Source organism: Polypterus senegalus, chromosome 1 (genome assembly GCF_016835505.1).
Source record: "Polypterus senegalus isolate Bchr_013 chromosome 1, ASM1683550v1, whole genome shotgun sequence".
NCBI lineage: Eukaryota > Metazoa > Chordata > Cladistia > Polypteriformes > Polypteridae > Polypterus > Polypterus senegalus.
In genome coordinates this window covers 185,178,408-185,199,162 of record NC_053154.1, presented here as the reverse complement: position 1 = coordinate 185,199,162, position 20,755 = coordinate 185,178,408, and the positions used below count along the sequence as shown (strand labels likewise).

The 20,755-nt window shown below is 40.6% G+C and overlaps 1 protein-coding gene across 2 annotated transcripts in view; it reads right to left on the bottom strand.

Annotated features, from left to right (window-relative positions):
- The window catches only part of LOC120536033 (rho guanine nucleotide exchange factor 4-like), a 402,069-nt gene that overhangs the window by 126,377 nt on the left and 254,937 nt on the right, over positions 1–20,755 (bottom strand). For both annotated transcript variants that reach the window (XR_005635003.1, XM_039764347.1), the window contains exons 4-6: positions 13,402–13,581; positions 4,795–4,989; positions 3,367–3,546 (exon numbers count right to left, since the gene is read on the bottom strand). Coding sequence is in view for 1 of the 2 variants with exons in the window: in XM_039764347.1 (XP_039620281.1) it covers positions 3,367–3,546; positions 4,795–4,989; positions 13,402–13,581 (555 nt within the window). In the remaining variant the exon portion in view is untranslated. The remainder of the gene's footprint in view (positions 1–3,366; positions 3,547–4,794; positions 4,990–13,401; positions 13,582–20,755) is intronic.

Genomic DNA, 20,755 nt, shown 5'->3' with positions numbered 1-20,755 from the left:
GATAGTATGTTTTTCCTTTGCCTCCACTTGGTATTCGCTGAAATTCTTATATTTTCCCCGTGCTTTTCCCATTGTCTTTTCACAGAAGGCTGCGCTTAAGGGCGATTTATATTGATTTGCATATTCAAATAGGCGTAATTCTGGGAGGATTTGGGGCGTTACAAAATCTTGGCGTGCACGGCGTAGTTTTCACGCTGATCGGGATTTATGTAACGAAAGAACCTGGAAGTTGGAGTACGCACAGATTCCTGCATCTGGATTTTTCTGTGCGTAAACACATTTCGGCTTTTGTGCTTACGCCATGTTATAGTGCGAGTTCTACGCACGGCGTTATACATGAGGCCCCAGGTGTTTTTTGGAACATTCATCATGGGTTCAGAAGAGTTTTATTAACATGCTGGAATTCTATGAGGAGGCAACAAGAGGGTAAGATCAAAGTGGACCATATGATATTATTTATCTTGACTTTCAGAAAGCATTTGATAAGGTGCCACGTGCCACATGAAAGGTTGGGATCAAACTAAAAGAAGTGGGAGTTCAGGGTGTTGTTTATGAATGGATACAGATTTGGCTCAGATACAGGAAGTAGAGGGTGATGGTACAAGGAACCTTATCAGAATTTGACTATATTAAGAGTGGTGTTTTACAGGGGTCAGTGCTAGGGCTGCTGCTATTTTTAGTATACATCAATGATTTAGATAGGAATTTAAGTAACAAGCTGGTTAAATTTGTTGATGATACCAAGATAGATGGATTAACAGATAATTTAGAATCTGTTATATCATTACAGAAGGGCTTGGATAGCATACAGGCTTGGACAGATTTGTGTAGATGAAATTTAATGTCAGTAAATGTAAAGTATTACACATAGGAAGTAAAATTGTTAGGTTTGAATATACAATGGGCGGTCGGAAAATTGAGAGTACACCTTAGAAGAAGGATTTAGGAGTTATAATGGTCTCTAAGCTATTGACTTCCCCACAGTATTCAGAAGCCATTTGGAAGGCAAACAGAATGTTAGGTTATATAGCACGATATGTGGAGTACAAGTACGAGGAGGTTATGCTCAAGCTTTATAATGCACTGGTGAGGCCTCATCTGGAATACTGTGTGTAGTTTTTGTCTCTAAAAAGGACATAGCAGTGCTAGAAAAGGTCCAGAGAAGAGCAACTAGGCTGATTCCAGGGCTACAGGGGATGAATTATGAGTATAGATTAAAAGAGCTTAGCCTTCCTTTTCAGTTTAAACAAAAGAAGATTAAGAGGTGACATGATTAAAATGTTTAAAATTATGAGGTAAATTAGTACAGGGAATCAAGACTGTTACTTTAAAATAAGTTCATCAAGAACACAGGGATACAGTTGGAAACTTGTTAAGGGTAAATTTCGCACAAACATTAGGAGGTTTTTCTAGACACTACCAAGTAGTGTGGTAGACAGTAAGACTTTAAGGACTTTCAAAACTTGAATAAGTAGATATAACTGGCAAACTTAGTTGGGCTGAATGGCCTGTTCTCATCTAGATTGTTCTAATATTCTATCCATCCATCCATCCATTATCCAACCCGCTATATCCTAACTACAGGGTCACAGGGGTCTGCTAGAGCCAATTCCAGCCAACACAGGGCACAAGGCAGGAAACAAACCCTGAGCGGGGTGCCAGCTGTAATGTTCTAATGTTCTAAAAACAAACTACTGTGTGTCAGTGCCCAGTCAGCGCACCACAAGTTAAGCTAGCATAGCTGCCTAAAACTGAGTGAACAAGCAGAACCAAGAGAAAAACAGACTCACAATCTGTGTTGTTAGATTTAATTGCAAAATGTGGATCATTCTCACTCGCGACAAGGTAATTTGGCTTTGAAAAGACTGAAGTTGCTTAAAAGATGGCAATCTGCAAGTTATGTTGGAAATCATTTGCTGTTAAAGACAGCTCAACAACTAACAAAGACAGCTCGACAACTAACTTGTTTTACCAACTGCACAGATCCCCAACCCCTCACCCCATTCCATTCGTCCCTATAGGTGCAGGAGTTGGAGCAGATGATGACACAAGGGAGCTATTTAAGAAAAGCTGGAATCCAGAGATGGTGAGTCTCTGCACACTGCCACTGAAAAACAAAAAAAGAGCTACTTCATGACACCTGAGGTGGACAGTGATATTAATCCACTACAGTGTTGGAAAACACAAGAAGTACATTTCCCCAAATTTGGGAAACTGGCAGAAAGTATCTGTACATCCCTGCTTTAAGCAGACCTTATGAGAGGGTTTTCAGCACCAGAGGAAATGTTGTAACATTTAATTGTGCTGCTCTGAATCCACATGCTATGAATAGACTTGTGTTTCTGCCACACAACTTGAAGTTTCCTCAGTAGAATTTTACAATTCTTTTACTTTTTCTGATAACTTTGTGCAATACTGGACAGAACGTGAAGTTAGTAATTTGTTTAAAATGTTATAGGTTTCAGTATTTTTGTATCTTTATGACAGAACCTGTTTACAAATGCTATAGTTTTTTCCCTGTGCAGTATTTGCCTGAAAACATGTTAGATTTTCATTCTTGCTTGTCTGCTGCATAATTCACCTTACAGCTGGGCAGTTTATGTTTATCCGGACTGTAATGTTCATTGCCTGTATTTCAATTATGATTAGTATTTTATTCCTTTTGGATTCATATCTTTTTTTTAGATTAAGCGTTTAAGTGTCTGTTTAACATGCTCTCATTATAATAGTTTGTTGGTCATTGTGTAAATCCTGCAGGCCACTTTGAAATGGTTTATTCATTCTTGCATTGTTTGATTTCAGTAATACTTTTGCGATTCGAGGCACTACAAAAAATCTTCTTTGTATTTATCCAGATAGGTGGCTAACAAAGTCCTTCACTTCTTTGATACTCATGTTGTTCAGTTCTGCAGTGTTTAAAAATGTTTAAAGCAAGGCTTAAGGCTTTTTAAATTCTGCTTAGGTAATTTATTCATTTATTGTATATCATTTTATGTATTGTTCTGTTCTACTTAATTGTATTTGATGTTGACTTTTGTCTTTTAATATTTTGCACATATCATGTGCTTTTATGATGTAAAGTGCCTTAGACACCTGCTGTGTAAATGAGGTCTGAAATAAAATCCTTAACAAATATGCAGTTTTCATCTTATTTATAAAAACATCACCTAAAAATGTTTCCAAAGCAAAAATAATACATTTGTCCTTTGAAGCATCCATATTTATGTTACTATATGGAGTAGCACATCCATAAGCAATCTACTGACAATATCAAATCCACATTTAGATTACTGTAACATTTACTTGTTTCATTTATGCAAAGTCATATTTCAGCAAATTACACTCAAAAGGCCATAAGTCACTCACATGTTCTAAAAAGCAGGAGCCAATTTCACTGAGGTAAGGCTGGTCCTTATTAAATTTCTTCTCCAGACCTTTAAGGAATTTCTTCTGAAACCGGTAGATTTCTTCAATATTCCCAAAAATAATGTTAAGCTGCTCATCTGTGAACATATCCATTCTTTTTTGGCACTGTTTAATATAGCCCTGAAGAAATGGAAAGAAAGTAAGAAACAGACCCTGTTTTTTCCTGCTCTCTAACACTCAATGGATAATTGAGCAAGAATTAGCTTCTGTCAACTTTCTGGGAGTCATAATACAGATTTTTAGCCTTATTTTTCAATGGATATTAGTTAAGTAACTATGAAAGTAGATCTCCATAAAGGCTTCAAAATTAAGGGCTATGTACTACATACTTTGCGATCAGAAGTGAATTGAACAGTACTGGTTTTAATCCGAACACAGAAAGTCTTTTTGTCATGTGGTTTAATGACTCAAAGAACATTTATTTTTTTTCAACCTAGGTATTCATATTAGAGTTGTTTTACGTTAATGCCTATCGTGGTAGTGTCCGGCTCAAGGCAAGAACCAACCCCAGGGCATCAATCCTAGAAGGACACTAACCATTTATTAATTTTTATTTTTTTAATTAATTTGGTTGTTTTTGCATTTCTCATTCCGTAATCAGAGCTTACGATACATTTATATCAAATGTGCTAAAGACATATGAATCTAATTGTTGCAATAATTAATCATTCATATATATCCTTTTATTAATTTAAGCTGATTTTTCCAAAGCAACTCACAAAGTCATTTACAAAGTCCAGAAGTTTACAGATTAAACAGCAGAGACAACTGCAGGTTAAAAGTGATCTGCTCATAGTCACAAAAAGTCAGAGGTGACAATTTAACCTACTGCTACTGGGTGTCACTGTTTAAAATTACTGCAGTATGCCTTTCTTAAATTTTCCCTGAAACCTTGTACTGAAACAAGTGTATTTTAAAAAAAAGCACATGACTGCCGTGTTAATATAATCACTGTGTTATCATTCAGTTCTTCCTATTAACCCACACCTGTACTCAATACAATAATAGTTTGTATTCATTTTTCGCTTCAGGACACTTCCATGTGACAATGTAGTTCTTCTGGTTTACCTTGCATTTTATTTATTTGTAATTTTTTTTTTGCTTTGTATTTTCTTGCATTGTAAAGTGTCCGGTAATTGCACTCACTGAAAAACACATCATATGAAACATACAGTACATTGAGAAATACTCCACTTACTATGAGCAAATCTTGATTTTTGAATAAGTATGACATAAGTAAAACACTTCAAACAAGACATGGTTATGTTTTTGCAGTATTACATGTTCTGTCATTTTGTATTTAAATATCTTTTTCATGGTTACACTGATGCACAAATTGCAGACATACTGATAAAGATAATAACTGACCTCGCAGATATCCTTTAAATGCTTGATATAGTCTTTTTCTGTATTTATGATTTCATTTATGACATTAGTTCTCATCTGGTCTTTGGAGGGCAGTCCAGGTCCATGATGGTGCAATGTACAGATCAAATCTTCATTTTTTTCATCATCAAAGTTTGCTAAGCATTCTTCCATGGGTTCATCTTGATTAACACGGAGCTTCAAAAAAAATTAGCCATAAAATCATTATTGTTAAAATTAAACATTTTTTTAAAAATTAGCCATAAAATCATTATTGTTAAAATTCAACATTTTTTACTATTAGTATTTTAGCTTTAACATCTAAGTGCATTTAGTTTATTGAAACCACCAAATTAAACCATGCTCAGGATTTAATGCATACATATGCTGTATATATATATATAGTGCTGTTCTAGTTAAGGTTTGAAATTAGAGAGGTTTAAGATTAGCACCATCTAGTGGTGGAATTCAGTATTCCTTAACTTGTGAAGCAGCCTGTCTCAGCGCGATGATGTCATAAAGCTGTGCCCCAGAGACTAGAAACAAAACAGAGAGCACATGTTTGTCTCACTTCCTGCTTTGAACGTTAAGTTTGGCTTTAAAGGCATTGTCGGTACGTGGAAATGTTTATAGATGTTTGTTTCTGTGTATTGATGCATGTTTGTGAATCTGTTAAGTATTTAAAGTTATTTAATGAAGTATATTTAAAGGTAAAAGGTTCTAGCAGCTTACCACTGTTATAAGAGTTTCCACTGCATTATAAAAGTACTTGTGAGAGTACCTTTTTTCAGACTTTAACAGCTTTGCCAGTCTGCACAAATACTGTTTGTCATTCAAGTGAATGTTATTTATTTATTCTTTATATGTTTGTAAGGAATAAGTAATTCTGTCATTAAGTTTATTATGTGAGTTTGTACGTAAGAATTTCTTACATTATTGTATTTATGATTTATTTATAGTTTTACCCTGTTCCAATAGTCTTCAGTAAAGAAAGCAAACTGGAAACTCTTGTCTGTGTGGTCATTGGAAGAGAGTTTATCTGACTGTCGACTCAGGCAGGGCGTTTGAGGCAGAGGGCAGGACATCTATACTAATAAAAGGCAAAGCCCTCCCTCACTCCCTCCCTCACTAATTCTCCAACTTCCCGTGTAGGTAGAAGGCTGAAATTTGGCAGGTTCATTCCTTACAGCTTTCTTACAAAAGTTGGGCAGGTTTTATATCGAAATTCTACGCGTAATGGTCATAACTGGAAGCAGTTTTTCTCCATTTACTGTAAAAGAGATGAGCTTCAACGCGTGGGGGAGTTTCGTGTGACATCATCACGCCTCCCACGTAATCACGCAGTACATAGAAAACCAGGAAGACCTCAAAAAAGCGCTGAAGAAAACATGCATTATATAATTGAGAAGGCAGCGAAACAATAAGAAGCGAGCGAGTGACATATACAACCATATTCATGAGTTCTGCAACTTCGGAAACAAAGCACGATGTAAACCTACACTTTAAATTAAGTTCATAGACAGGCTGCCGCTGGCGTTTGTAGTTTAGTACCTGCCCATATAAGGCCATCCGTCAGCGGCAATCCAATAGAAACACTGCCGCTAAATATTCACGGGTGAAGGACTGTGCTTATGCAGACGAAGATGAGATGGTCAGGGTGGTGTTTGGCACAAACTCAGCGAAACTGCGAGAGAAACTTTTAAGTGCCGGGTCTTAGCTAACATTAAATACAGCCGTGGACATCGCACGAGATGGCACCAGCACAGCTGGGAACCTTCGATGCATGTACACCAAGCGGCTCACATGAAATGACGCAGTGCACAGACAAAAAGCAACAGTTCCAAAGAGTGCTGAACAAAAACCGAATTACACAATTGAGAAGGCAGAAAAAAATAAAGCGTGTGATACATACAAGCATATTCATAAGTGCAGCTACTGCGGAAACAAAGCATACGGTGGAAAAAATCAATGTCCCGCTAAAGGAAGACAGTGTAAAAAAAAACCCGTGCATGCAGTGTGTTACATCTCAGATAAAGAGGAAGACGAGCTGCTTATTGATGCAGTAAGAAACGAATCGATGAATGAAACCTGTTATCTTTACAACGATTGACAAACACGGAATGTAATTTGAACACAACACATCCTACAAATACGAACCTGATTGAAAGAAATAATGATAATCAAATCCTTGATGACAGCAACACTCATAACACTCACAAAACAATTACTGTATATTGACAATCATGTTACGTTATTTTTAAAATGTTCCCTTTTCTTTTTCATAACTTCTTTAACACAATACTTCTCTGCTGCGAAGCGCGGGTATATATATATATATATATATATATATATATATGTGTGTATATATATATACCCTGATCTACATACTCTCAAATAGACAAACCACATGCCATGGCACAATCGCCTTTAGCGCCGACGCCCGAGGTTCAATTCCCGAGAGGGGGTGCACTGAGTATGTACGCGCGCTTCCCAATTCATTTTACCCTTGCATCCCCTTAGTTTGTGACGTATGAAAAAATTGGCGGTTAACGCAGAAAGACAGATCACCAATTGAAGCTTTATGAATAATGGATACAAAGCGCATTCCTAAAACTGATCGGTGGCAAATTTCATTTCAAGAGACTACCCGACGGAAGCCTTGATAAAAGAGTGGTTTTGTGCAAACTGTCCAAATACGAACCTGATTGAAAGAAATTATAATCAAATCCTTGATGACAGCAACACTCATAACGGTCACAAAACTATTACATTCACAATCATGTTACGTTATTTTTAAAATGTTTCCTTTTCTTAGCACAAGCACAGCTGAGAAGCTTCGATGCATGTACTCCATAACGCGTTAAAAAATAACACATTTAATCACACTTTCAATTCCAAGCAAAGGGGAACTTTTGTCAATGCATGATTTCCTGGTACATCGATTACATTGATGCACACATCAGAGCTACAAAAATGTTAGAGTCGAAATAAAGCGCGTTCCTAAAAAATTTCATTTTTCATTTCAAAAGACTACCCGACGGAAGCCTTGATAAAAGCATGGTTTTGTGCACACTGAAAAGCAAGCAAAATTAGATGCATTACAGAAAGCAGACTTTGTGGCTCTTACTGGGGATCATTGGACTTCCGTGACCATTAGTAATTCTAATTACATCTAATTACAAAATGTTCAATGATCACACTGTTTTAGCCTAATGTACAAAATAATTTTGGCTAAGGTTACTCAGAGCTTAAAGGTGAAGCTGGTCAAATTACCTTTTATGTTTCTGCCTTATTTTTTTAAGAAGAAAAACTGCACTTTATGTTGAAATTTTTGTTATTATTATTTTAAGACAATACCATTCTGAAAATGTACTTAAAGTACTTAAAATACCACTTTATTTTTAAGTCTGCCCAATTTTAGCCAGGGATAATACTTTTGTTTCTGTTTTGAATTGAAATACAGTTTAAAAGCATTTTTTTTTTCAGAAATTAAAAGAGCTTGAGTTCATTCATATTCATGTCCATGTCTATTATTTGATTCTGTCGCCCACTAAAACCCTTTTCAATTAAAAAAAAAACATTTGCGATTTGGGGCAAATTTTCATGTGTGATTACATACAATTAATCAAGATTAATTATTACATAGTCTCTAATTAATTAGATACATTTTTTTAATCGAGTCCCACCTCTAATATATATATATGTAGATATATATATACCTGTATATGTAGATTTGTATATATATATATGTGTGTATATACAGTATATATGTAGATATGTATATGTATATATGTATATATATGTATATATTGTGGACTGGGCCTCGGACACAGACAGACGGACGACATAGTTCCACCACACACTGTTTATTTACAACTATTATAATATTTACAATTTACTGTGCACACACAAAACCCAGTGCCTCCTGCACCGATTTCCCCAAGTCCAGGCCACACAGTCCTGTGCCTTTCTCTCTCCTGGCTGCCTCCAGTCCTCACTCCAGCTCTGTCCTCTTCCACCCGACTTCCGCCCGTGACTGGAGGGAGGCGGCCACTTTTATAGGAACCCGGATGGGCTCCAGCTGCTTCCCGGCACTCCTCCGCAGAACACGCCCTTGTGTGGCGGAAGTGCCGGCTGCGCACCCGGAAGCTGTCCGGGTGTCCCCTGTCGTCTTCCCCCCAGCACTTCCTGGTGTGGCAGAAGTGCTGGGCTCCAGGGTTCCTCAGGCATCTGGCTTCCAAGCCCTCTACCCGTGGCCCCCAACATAACCAGGACGGATGCCCCCTCATGGTCTGGAGGAGGCACAAGCCCTCCTCTGGTCCTGGGCGTCATGGCCGGGCTCCTGCCCTGGGCGGGGTCCACACGGGATATTCCGGCATCGGGGCGCCGCCTGGTGGTGGCCACGGGTCCCTACAGGGCTGGGCTTCCAAGCCCTGTACCCGAGGCCCCCAACATAACAGGACGGACCCCCCTTCGCGGTCTGGAGGAGGCACAAGCCCTCCTCTGGTCCCCGGCCGGGGACCACAATATGTATGTATATATATATATGTATGTATATATATGTGTATATATATATACACATCTGTATATATGTATATATTTATATATGTGTATATATGTGTATATATATGTTTATATGTGTGTGTGTGTATGTATATATATTGTGATGATTATTCTTCTCCAAAAGAATGTTACACAACACAAAACAAAGTTTTGGGGACCGTCCCCATATATTGTCGTCCAGACAAATAAAGAAAGAATGATTCAATGTCTCAAAAACAAAACAATGAACAGTTTTCTCCAGTCAAAATGGCGACTTTATACAGGAAAGGATTATGGGACGCCCCTTTCATGGTCTGGAGGAGGCACAAGCCCTCCTCTGGTCCCCCACCGCTAGCGAAGACACGTGGGTCCGAGCGGCACTTCCCGAAAGGGCAGCACGTCCCCAGAGAGGGTCCTACTCTGCCCCCAGGGTCCAACACGGCACCCTGGGACATCCGTCTTCGGCACCCCCTCCGACGCCAACGTGCCCCTCTGGTTCGCAACGCTCCTGTCTCCACCGTCCCCGCCAGCTGGGTCACCATCGGCCTCCCGGCGGGGAGCCCTCCCACGTAGCAGCCCATTCCAGGAGGGCAGGTCCCAAACGACGTCGGCTCCAGCGGTCGTCGGGGCTTCGGACCTGTAGAAAGAGCAAAAGGAGGGCCAGAAGCACTGCCAGGACACTCACCCCGAGCGTCCTGTCGGTCTCTGTACCGGCAGTGCTCTCGCCCCCTCCGACAGCCCCCGACTTGCCTGCTTGAGTCCTCCGCCACAGGTTCCATGCCCGTCCTTTTGATGTCAGCAGGACCGCTCTCGCAGGCGGTTCACCCAGCCGCCCAGGGGATTTCCTCTGACTCCGCAGAGGATGGCCTTCGTCCGGATGCGCGCACCCAGCGCAGCGTCCCCTCCTGTCGGAGGAACCGGCATTCAGCCTTCGGTTCCTCCTTCTTCTCTTGGACAGCCTGACAGTCTGGGTCTGAGCATGGCAAATGCTCACATCCAGACCCTTCTGCGTCCAGGCAGAGCGACAGGAGACAGCTGCGGGCTTGGAGCGCAAGGCGCTAGGACCCAGGGCACTCAGCAGCCCCGATCCTACCAGCCCCTGTTTGCTCGATGTCCTCGCCTCGCCGGCCGTCTGCACCGCCGCGTCAACTGTTGGGGAGTTGCCTACTTGAAGCCGGTCGTCCAGTAAACAGTCACGGCCATGTTCGGCGAACCCCCCCCACATGCTTTACGGGGACGGCAATACTTACCACCCCCGCTGTGCTCTGCCGGCCTCCGGTTCCAGCGCCGCGCCGATCCTCCGTCTCCCACGGTGTCTCTCCCAACACGACCGCCTTCCCCGTCTCCTGCTCTAAGCGAGCGGCAAGAGCACTCAGCACCTCTGCTAAAGGCGAACACATAGAGATAGACGGTGGTGGGCTTACTGTCCATCAGCCCCACTCCCCGCCTGTCTCCTGTGGGCCAGCCCTTCTGGCCCAATCGGGTCTCTCGTAGGCACGAGACTGGCATTCCTTGGTCCCGCCTCCATCCAATCACCGGCGGGCACGCAAGACACACCGGCCAATCCCGTGCCTGTCAGCGGGCGGGACATCCGGCCCGCGGCCATCTTGTCTCCCCTGCTCTGGGTGCGGTGACGTGCCTCCTCACAGCTTCACAGCTGCTGCGATTTTCTGAGCTGCAGCGGCTCCGCTCGCAGCCTCCACTGCTGCCGCCACCGCGCTGCCACCAGCCCCTGGACCGGCACGCTCCTGCCACCGGCACGGATCCAGACAGTCCCTGCCTGCGGAAAACAAGGTACAGTCTACTCCGAAGGGCCGATTACTGCAGGGCAGGGCACTCACCTCGCGGATCCCGTCATGCCGAGGCCCTTGCCTCAGTGTGGCCTCCTGTGTAGCAACGCCAGCTGGGCCGCCCTTCATGACAGCTCTCGGAGCCCGCTGCACTCTGGCAACGTCTGGTTTTTCTCCTCCGCACCCGGGAATGGCCATTCTGCGGTCCGGCGGCGGCCCCTGGGGTTAACGCTCCCGGTTGTGCTGGCCGGTCCCGCGGCCAGTGTGTGGGGTCCGCTGCTGCGCCGGGCCGTCCACAGAAATTTGTTTAAACGCAGGTCCCCGCCTTGTACCAGGCGGAGCATCCTGCCGACTACGCCACTGTGGACTGGGCCTCGGACACAGACAGACGAACGACATAGTTTCACCACACACTGTTTATTTACAACTATTATATTATTTACAATTTACCGTGCACACACAAACCCCAGTGCCTCCTGCACCGATTCCCCCAAGTCCAGGCTACACAGTCCTGTGCCTTTATCTCTCCTGGCCACCTCCAGTCCTCACTCCAGCTCCGTCCTCTTCCACCCGACTTCTGCCCGTGACTGGAGGGAGGCGGCCCCTTTTATAGGAACCCGGATGGGCTCCAGCTGCTTCCCGGCACTCCTCCGCGAACCGCCCGGCTGCGCACCGGAAGCCGTCCGGGTGTCCCCTGTCGTCTTCCCCCCAGCACTTCCTGGTGTGGCGGAAGTGCTGGGCTCAGGTTCCTCAGGCATCTGGGCCGCCTGGCGGTGGCAATGGGCCCCTACAGGGTTGGGCTTCCAAGCCCTCTACCCGTGGCCCCCAACATAACCAGCACAGACGCCCCTCGCGGTCTGGAGGAGGCACAAGCCACAAGTCCACACGGGATATTCCAGCATCGGGGCGAGGAGACACAAGCCCTCCTCTGGTCCCTGGCCAGGGACCACAATATGTATGTGTGTATATATATATGTGTATATATGTGTATATATATATCTGTATATATGTATATATATATGTATATATTTATATATATATATATGTGTATATATATGTATATATGTGTATATATATGTTTATATGTGTGTGTGTGTATGTATATATATTGTGATGATTATTCTTCTCCAAAAGAATGTTACACAACACAAAACAAAGTTTTGGGGACCGTCCCCATATATTGTCGTCCAGACAAATAAAGAAAGAATGATTCAATGTCTCAAAAACAAAACAATGAACAGTTTTCTCCAGTCAAAATGGCGACTTTATACAGGAAAGGATTATGGGACAGGAAATGGTTGGCAAGAAGTGACGTTGGAAACAGGAACCGGAAACAACGTCATCATGATGGGACGGAAGTGAGGTGGATTGATGGAGCCGGAAGTGACGTCATCGTGGTGGTCCGGAAGTGACGTCGTCGCGGCCATTTTGGAATCCGGAAGTGGAGGAATTATTTTTCTTCAAGTTTTCTGTTGACCAAAAGAGATTCAGGTAAGTACCACGTGACAACCCTCTATCTCGCGATGTTTCACTCACCTTTAGGCTCTTTGACTGCCTCCTAATCGCACATGTGTGACAATATATATATATATAAATATATATATATATATATAAATATATATATATGCCAGCAACACTCATGACAATGACAACACAATTAAATTGTCAATCATGTTACGTTATTATTAAAATGTTTCCTATTCTTTTTCATTACTTCTTTAACACACTACTTCTCCGCTGCGAAGCGCGGGTATTTTGCTAGTATATATATATAGTGCAATTTTTGAGACCATTTGAGATCTTCCCCAACTGTGCTACAAGCAAAAATACTGTTGACGCATCTGTGGAAGGTTTCTTACTGATACAACCGCAGGTTCACAGCCCCACTGAGGCAAGTTCAAGGTTGTTACCTTGCCACTTAACATGTCTGTCCCCCAATGATTGATGCAAGGCACATTCTAATCCAGCCACTGGCCTAGCCATGTCACTGCTTGTTTGCTGTGTCTGTTTGCATTGAAGTAGTAGCACCTGTTTGAATAAATATACAAACTGTTCCTGTTTTGATTGGAATAAAGTTAGTTTCCTTGAAGCCACTGGACCCTTCTCTTGGGTGCAAGACAGTGTTTTCCTTAAAAGGTTTATTTTAGCACAGCATTCTGCAATAAAGATGATTAATTTGTTATAGGCACAAAATCACCTGATCGAAGTTGATCAAGTCTACATTGAATCTATAGTACAAGGCATAAATGCATTCACTTACATTATCTGCATAACTTACCCGAACAAAGTTAGATGGAAACCATCCCTCACTGTCCAGGATCCTTCCCCACCACCACTCCTTATTGCTAGCATCCATTACTTCAATCACATCTCCAGCCTTAAAACCCAGCTCCTGGTCATCCATGGTGATATGATCCCAAAGGGCCTCTGCATATACCACACTGCCATCACTAATCAACTGTCAAAATGAAAAAAGTAATGTTTTTAGCTGATTCAAAATGTCTATTTCCTGAATCTTCATGTTTAATACAAAATGTATTACAAATTAACCATAAAATAAAAATGTGTCAAAGAGTAATGTGGTGCTAAAATGATAGGTTATAAACAGGAAGTTTGTCTCATTCATTGAAATCACACGACACAATAAGGACACTTTGCTTCTAAGCACATTTCTTGGTCTCATTATCAGTAAAATTGTCTAATATTAATCAACCTTAAATTTAACTGAAGTTTTATTATATACTACCATGACAATCTTACAGCAATTCTAAAAAGTAAATACATCCTTTAAAATATAAATGAATGTCTGTGAGTTCAGACACTAAGCAATAAGCATACATAGGGATACAATTTCAAAATGGCAAATAGTCAATAAAATTATACACGTTAATGGATTTACAGAGTCATAGGGACTTGAAGCCTATTCCTTTAGCATATATTTTCTAAACTTCTAATCAACTCAAGTTTGGGAGGTGATGTTTGCTTTGTTGAAACTAGGCAATTTCATAAACACACACCTACACAGATGGACCCCATAAAAAGTGTATGACAGAATGCTGTTCCTCTTTGGTGCAATTTATAAGTTTGGCATCCATCTTCACCACAAGGCAGCCGGCATGCCAGACAGAACTAGTTACATAACACTCTCAGATACGGCCAATTTCTCCTCCTTCCGTTTTTAGCGTTTCCAATGAAAATATAAAAGTGCAGAAACTTTTTGAACGTCCCTCGTATTAACATCAGATTACATGACAAGTAATGTGATTTACCTGGGTTACTTTTTGTTCACATTACTATTTTGATTACTGTTATTTTGCATCACCGTGGTTCCACTATCCTGTCACATTTATAACATGGGTACAACCATGCTGCTTGCAGTTTTTGCAGCTACTGATAATCATATGATGCACCTCGAGATGCGCGACATCAATGAGCCAAGAGTAGAAGGAAGCACAAAGCAACTGGTATCATATCTTTAAAATAAATCTTAACTCATGATTTTGTTTGCATTTATTTTGTATTTTAAATTTTGTAAGTGTTGCTATTTGCTGAATTGCTAATGATACTTAGCCTATTTTTGACTACTCTTTTGCTTTAGCCCCTTCATTTGCTGATTGCTTATTTACAGTCCTTTTCAGAAAAAGCCTACATTTTCTTCATCTGGAACTATAAGAAAAAAACTAACAAACAAACATTAAGGAGGCTAGATGAAAAAGAATATGTAATTCACATTTTACAAACTAATAAACAATAAAAGATCAAAAAAACAAAACCTGAAAAGGAAAAGACAATGAAACACTGGAGACTAAGCACTAAGTAGGAAGACAACTAGGAAACTAAGACAGAAAACACAAAGCCAAAGACAGAAAAGAACAAACTAGCCAGAGGATAAAGAACAAATTTCACAAATGTAAACTGTAATCCTGAAGATCAACGAAGTTTACTATTGTGGGACGCTTGAGGCATGCTGACGTGTAGGTTTCTGTAGCGTGATAGTTAAATAAAAAATACATTTTGGTTTTGATTGCCGTAAGGAAATATGCAGGAATTTTTAAAGCTTTTTGCCCGCACAAGGGTGTTTGGAGGTGTGCTTGGAAAAGTTACTTGTATTTGTACGTGAACTTGTTCTTGTTATCTGTATCTGAACTAGCATCGAGGAGGTAGGGTACAAACCAGCAGTAACTGATATCGGCATTTGTAAGCAAATAACCACATCATAACAGCGATTCCTTAGTTTGAAAGAAATGAAAAAAAGGCACCGGCAGACTTCAAAGCAGTAAAGCGGAAGGCTAAGCGGTGTGCATGTAAGCAGCCAACCATGCACAAGGGACTGTAGACGCAGGTAAGGTAGTAAAGGTTTATTTATTTGTTTATTTTAGATTGAACAGTTCTTCGCAGTCCAGAGGTACAACAGTTAAGCAGGACTGCATAAGGGTTCATTAATATGGGGAATACAAACAGTGTGAGTGGAGAGCTTTTAAGTAAGGAATAAGAGGAGTGCAAAGTTAGGGGAACAGACAGAGAAAAGTAAACCTCATAGAAGGACGAACAGCAGGCAGCTGAGAGGGAGGACAGTACAGGAGCTTAAGGGGACAAGGTGTAAAATAGCTGTAACAATTCTTAGTGTTACCATTTAAGTTAAATCATTTAATTTTAAGAAAAAAAAAGTCAAGGAAGTTTTACTATTCCTGAAGCAAATTTTAATAATGAGGCCAGTGCAATGCAGGTCCTGTTGGATGTTGGATTTTTTAGATGACAGTTTGGAGGAGCCAGTTATCTATGAGGGCTGCATCTGCATGAGATGCCAGCTTATCCAGCACCTCAAGCTCAGGGACGCTGAACTGGAGGAGGAGTTGGCTGGCCTGCATTGTAGTAGAGAATTGGTGGACTTGGCCCAGGTGTCCTTTAGAGAGATAGAGTGCACCCCCAAGGTGGCGTAGGAGGAGATTCCAGACCAGACAAATAGAAATAGGTGGGTCATGGTTACAAGGCATAGGGTAAAGGGTGCACACTGTCCAGGGGAATCAACACCAGAATTAGAAGAGTCAAACCATAATCACATCCTTGAGGAGCTGGACAGTATCTCTGATGATACTGAGGTGGTAGGCAAGGATGAGGAGCCCCAACAGGCCACATCAAAACCAATTCCCAGAAAAAGAGAGGTAGTGATAGTTTAGGACTCAATCATTAGGGGGATTGAAGCACATGTGTGCTCCAGAGAAAGAGAGTCTTGCACTGTGTGTTGCCTTCCAGGAACACTGGTAGGGGAACTCCTTGGAAGGGTGCATAGGCTCTTGGCCAGAGCGGGGGTGGATCTAGTTGTCATTGTCTATGTTGGAACAAATGTAAGACATAAGGGTTTAGATCTATACATGGAGAAACAACCAACAGTGTAGAAATGAAAATGCATAGTAATGTAAATTCTAAGCAAACATTTAAATGTAGGAGTAACACATTTAAAATAGCTTGCCTTAATGCTACAAGTATTAAAAATAAGATAAGTATGTTGGAACTGTATGTAGCAGAGCATAATTATGATATTATAGCAATAACGGAAACCTGGCTAAATAACAAAGATGGGGATGTGTAACATAGAGGAATACACATTTTTTAAGAAAGATAGACAGAGCAGAAAAGGAGGTGGGGTTGCTGTTTATGCCAAACAGAATTTAAATGTAAGTCCTCTTCAGTTGGATGATGAGCCTCATCTTAGTGAGGCCATGTGGCTTCGCCTGGAAAGTATTAGGGAAGAGGTCTTATTTTAGGAGTGTTATAGACCACCCAATTCAGACAGTAATTTCAATGCACATATTTTTAGTAATATGAAAAAGGCAAGTTTACAGGGAGATAATATAGTCATGGGTAGAGATGCACCGATATGGGAATTTTGGACCGATATCCGATAATGTCTATGTACTTTTCTGCCAATGCCGATATACATATTTATAAGATACAGAGAAAAATGAGACTTCATCTGTCTGGACAAGAATTACAGACAAAGTGAACATTTATTTGTATAACAATTTTGCACACCGCATTCAATCATTAAAAAAAACAAATGATATCTGCCGTATTTGGATGGCTACCTGTTGGTTATATGGGAAACAGTTTTGCAGGTTGTTGCTTTAAATAACACTTTTCTCTTTCTTTTTGATGGAACAAATACAACAAATTCAACAATAATCGAAAAATTGAAAACTGAAAAAATGGTAAAATGTACAATGACAATGAAATAAGCAATACAGTACCACTTAAGACTAACAACTTTTGCAGATTATTTACAATCATTAAAATGGCTTCTGCTCAACCACATTTGGCTGGCTATCTGATCCTTTGTTTTACAGTCTGCAGTATTAAATACCACATAACTTTTTTTTTCTTTCTTTTTAAGAATAAATCTAACCAATCTATAATTTTAAAAAACAGAAAAGCATACAACAGTAAATAATGAAATAACTTTTTTTCTGGAGGCTTATTATTCTTTTCTATTTTTTAAGCATGGTGGGGAGGTTTTTCTTAACGAACAAGAGCATTTCTGCCTCTTCTCGTTGATCACATTAGAAGCCAAACTGAATAATCTCTCGCTGTCCACGCTAGTATATGGGGCTGACAGGAACTTGCGTGCTACTTTGGCAATGGTAGGAAACTGACTCCAGTTGTTCCAGTATTTCAGTGGATTTTCATTCCTCGGGATTGGTGCTTCAGAAAGAAATCCCTGCACCTGCCAAGTAGCATGCATACATATACAGTATTATATTCTGCGTCATCTTTCATATCTAAAAGATAGATCTTGATTTTGGCAGATTAAGATTAGAATCCTTACATTAAAAATAAGTGTTTGAATTGAATGCATTGTATTTGCTGTTTTTGGAAACATTAGATATTTTTACTTTTCACTGTAGATCATGATCTGCTTAAAAGTTGATCATTATTGCTTAAGAGACTCAGGTGAAAACAGTGGCTTCCATGAATGTGATTGGCTCTCCCACAAAAAGCAACGCAAAGAGAAATAAGACATGCATCGCACTGGCACTTTCTAACGACAATGTTCAAAAGAAAAACAAACAAAATTGCCAGTGATTGCTCAAACAAAGTAAACTCTTTAAGTGTTTTACAAATGAAACAAGTGTATTAAATGTTCCTTTGTTGAGGTCTGTTAAGCATTTTATGTATAATCAATTATTAGTAGACAGCATTTTTCAAAGTAACAAAAAAATGTAAAACGAGTTTGTGTTTATTTATGAAACTACTGTATTTAGTTAACACGCACCGAATAAAAATATGAAGCAAAGAAGTATAGGCGTTGGCTCAGTCACTTGATGAAAACTAGCGATCTTTAAAATGGGTGTGTTTAACACAGAAGATGCCGACTGTTTAACTAATGACTAATAACAATATGGGTTAACAGTTTAGAAACACGTATAGGCTGATCCTAAAAAGTTACATGCAAAAACAGAGCTGTAAAATCCCACAATAGTGTCCAGCACGTCTTAAGTAACATGAAGCCAAAGTTAGTGCAAGGTAAAACCAACAACCGCTCTTTTCCATTCGATTGCCGTTTTTCTTTCTTGCCTTCAAAGATTTTTTTTATTTACACATTCGAATTATGTTAGAATAGTGATATTCGATCCAACAGCCCTAGCTATTTACTTAAAACAATGTTGTAAAGATCTCCACAGAGCTTTTTTTTTTTTTTAACTCACCTCTGTTGTCATCTGGCTGTTTTCCTGAGGCAGCAATGTGTTCTCTTCAAGAATTTCGTTGTACATTTCGAAGAGCGTGCATACCACCTCGTCATTTTTCTTGGCCTTTTTCTGTGTTGAAGCATCTATCTGTGATCCACTCGTTTGCAATTCGTTCGATGCAAGTTCCATCTGGGCTTGCAACATTTCGAGTGCCAGTGATTTTACATCTGCATCGAAATAGCGGCCTTTGTATCTTGGGTCTACAATAGTGGCAACACAATACATGGATTCTGTGTAAATCTCAATGAAAAGATTGTTTACAGTATCCAAGAGAGCGCTTTTACTGGTTTTAACTCCGAAGTCAGCATGAGCGCTTTTAGTCAACAGTCGTTTTAAAGCTTTAACTGATTGAATAATATTAGAAGCGATGGCTTCAGACTGGCAATTTTCTTTTGTCAGTTGTTCAAATGGAGCAAGGAATGTGATTATGTTCTCGATCAAACCCCACTGATTAGGCGTTACAGATAACTCAAAATCGGAGGCATAAGCCCTAAGGGCTCTTTTCTGCTCCAGCTAGCTTTGCAGCATATAGAATGTGCTGTTCCATCTAGTCGAAACGTCTCGTTGAAGCATTTTCGGCTGCATACCATTTCAGTTTGTATAGTTTTGAGACGCGAGTTGGCTAATTGTGAATGGTTAAAGTGACCGACTATTTTTCTGCCGATCGCTATTGTATCTGAGTCGCTGCGCTGGGATAGTACGCCATCGTTCATGCAAGCTGTAAAGTATGAGCCATACAGTACCATGGCAAACTTGGGATCCCGCATTCCTGCATAGCCTTTGCAACGTTGAATGCATTGTCTCGTAATACTACATGAACATTCTGTTTGGGTATTTTCCATGTTTCAAACATTCTTTTAAACGCAACAGAGAATGCAGCACCCGTGTGTGATCCAGAGCATTCTTGGGTGTGCAAGATTGCTTTCTGCAATTCAAACTTGCGGTCGATCCACTGAGCAGTTAAACTAAGCATACTAATAGACTCATATCAGATGTCCATATATCATTTGTAAAGCTTATGGCTGTGACATCTTCAGCAAGGAGTTTGTGCACATGAGTTTCCACAATCTTATGTAACTCTGGAAGCGCTATGTCAAAAAAATAAACGGCGACTTGGTATCTGGTCAAGCAGCCTTCGAAATCCTGTATCTTCTACAACAGAAAATGGCTGATCGTCCAGAGCAATAAATTCCATCACCTATGCAGTAATTGTTTGAGCTTTAGGGTTATCTTTATCAAAATTCTTTGATTTTTCAAGTAACTGATCAACACGTTGAGCAACTGCAGTTTTTGATTTTGTGCGCGGTGGCGCAGGATTCTCCTCTTTTGCTCTGAGGAATTCTGTATATTTGTCAGGATGGCGTGTCTTCAAGTGTGTAATTAAGTTGGTGGTATTGCAAATTCGCACTTTGGTCCCTCCGTGCAAAACATTAGTCGAACAAGTGTTGCAAATGGCATATTTTATGTCCCTCTCACTCACTTTGAAAAACTTCCACACTGCAGACGTTTCCGCACAGTAGCCCAGCGTCGCCTAAAGGTCTGGCACATCTGGAACACAGTGAATGCGTCATCAATATCGGTTCGAATTATCGGTCCAATTTAGTCATCGATCCGATGCCGATAAAATTATTTTAGCCCATTATCTGCCGATACAGATATAAATCCAAAATTATCGTGCATCCCTAGTCATGGGGGACTTTAATTATCCTAATATTAACTGGGATAACCTTGCAGATGGAGAAGCACAAGTTTTTAAAAGTAATCAGTGACTGTAATCAATAACACATTATGTTATTGCACCAACACGGGGTGAAGCTTGTCTGGATTTAGTATTTTGTAATAAGTTAAAATAAGTTTAATAAGGTGATTGAACCACTAGAGTCAAGT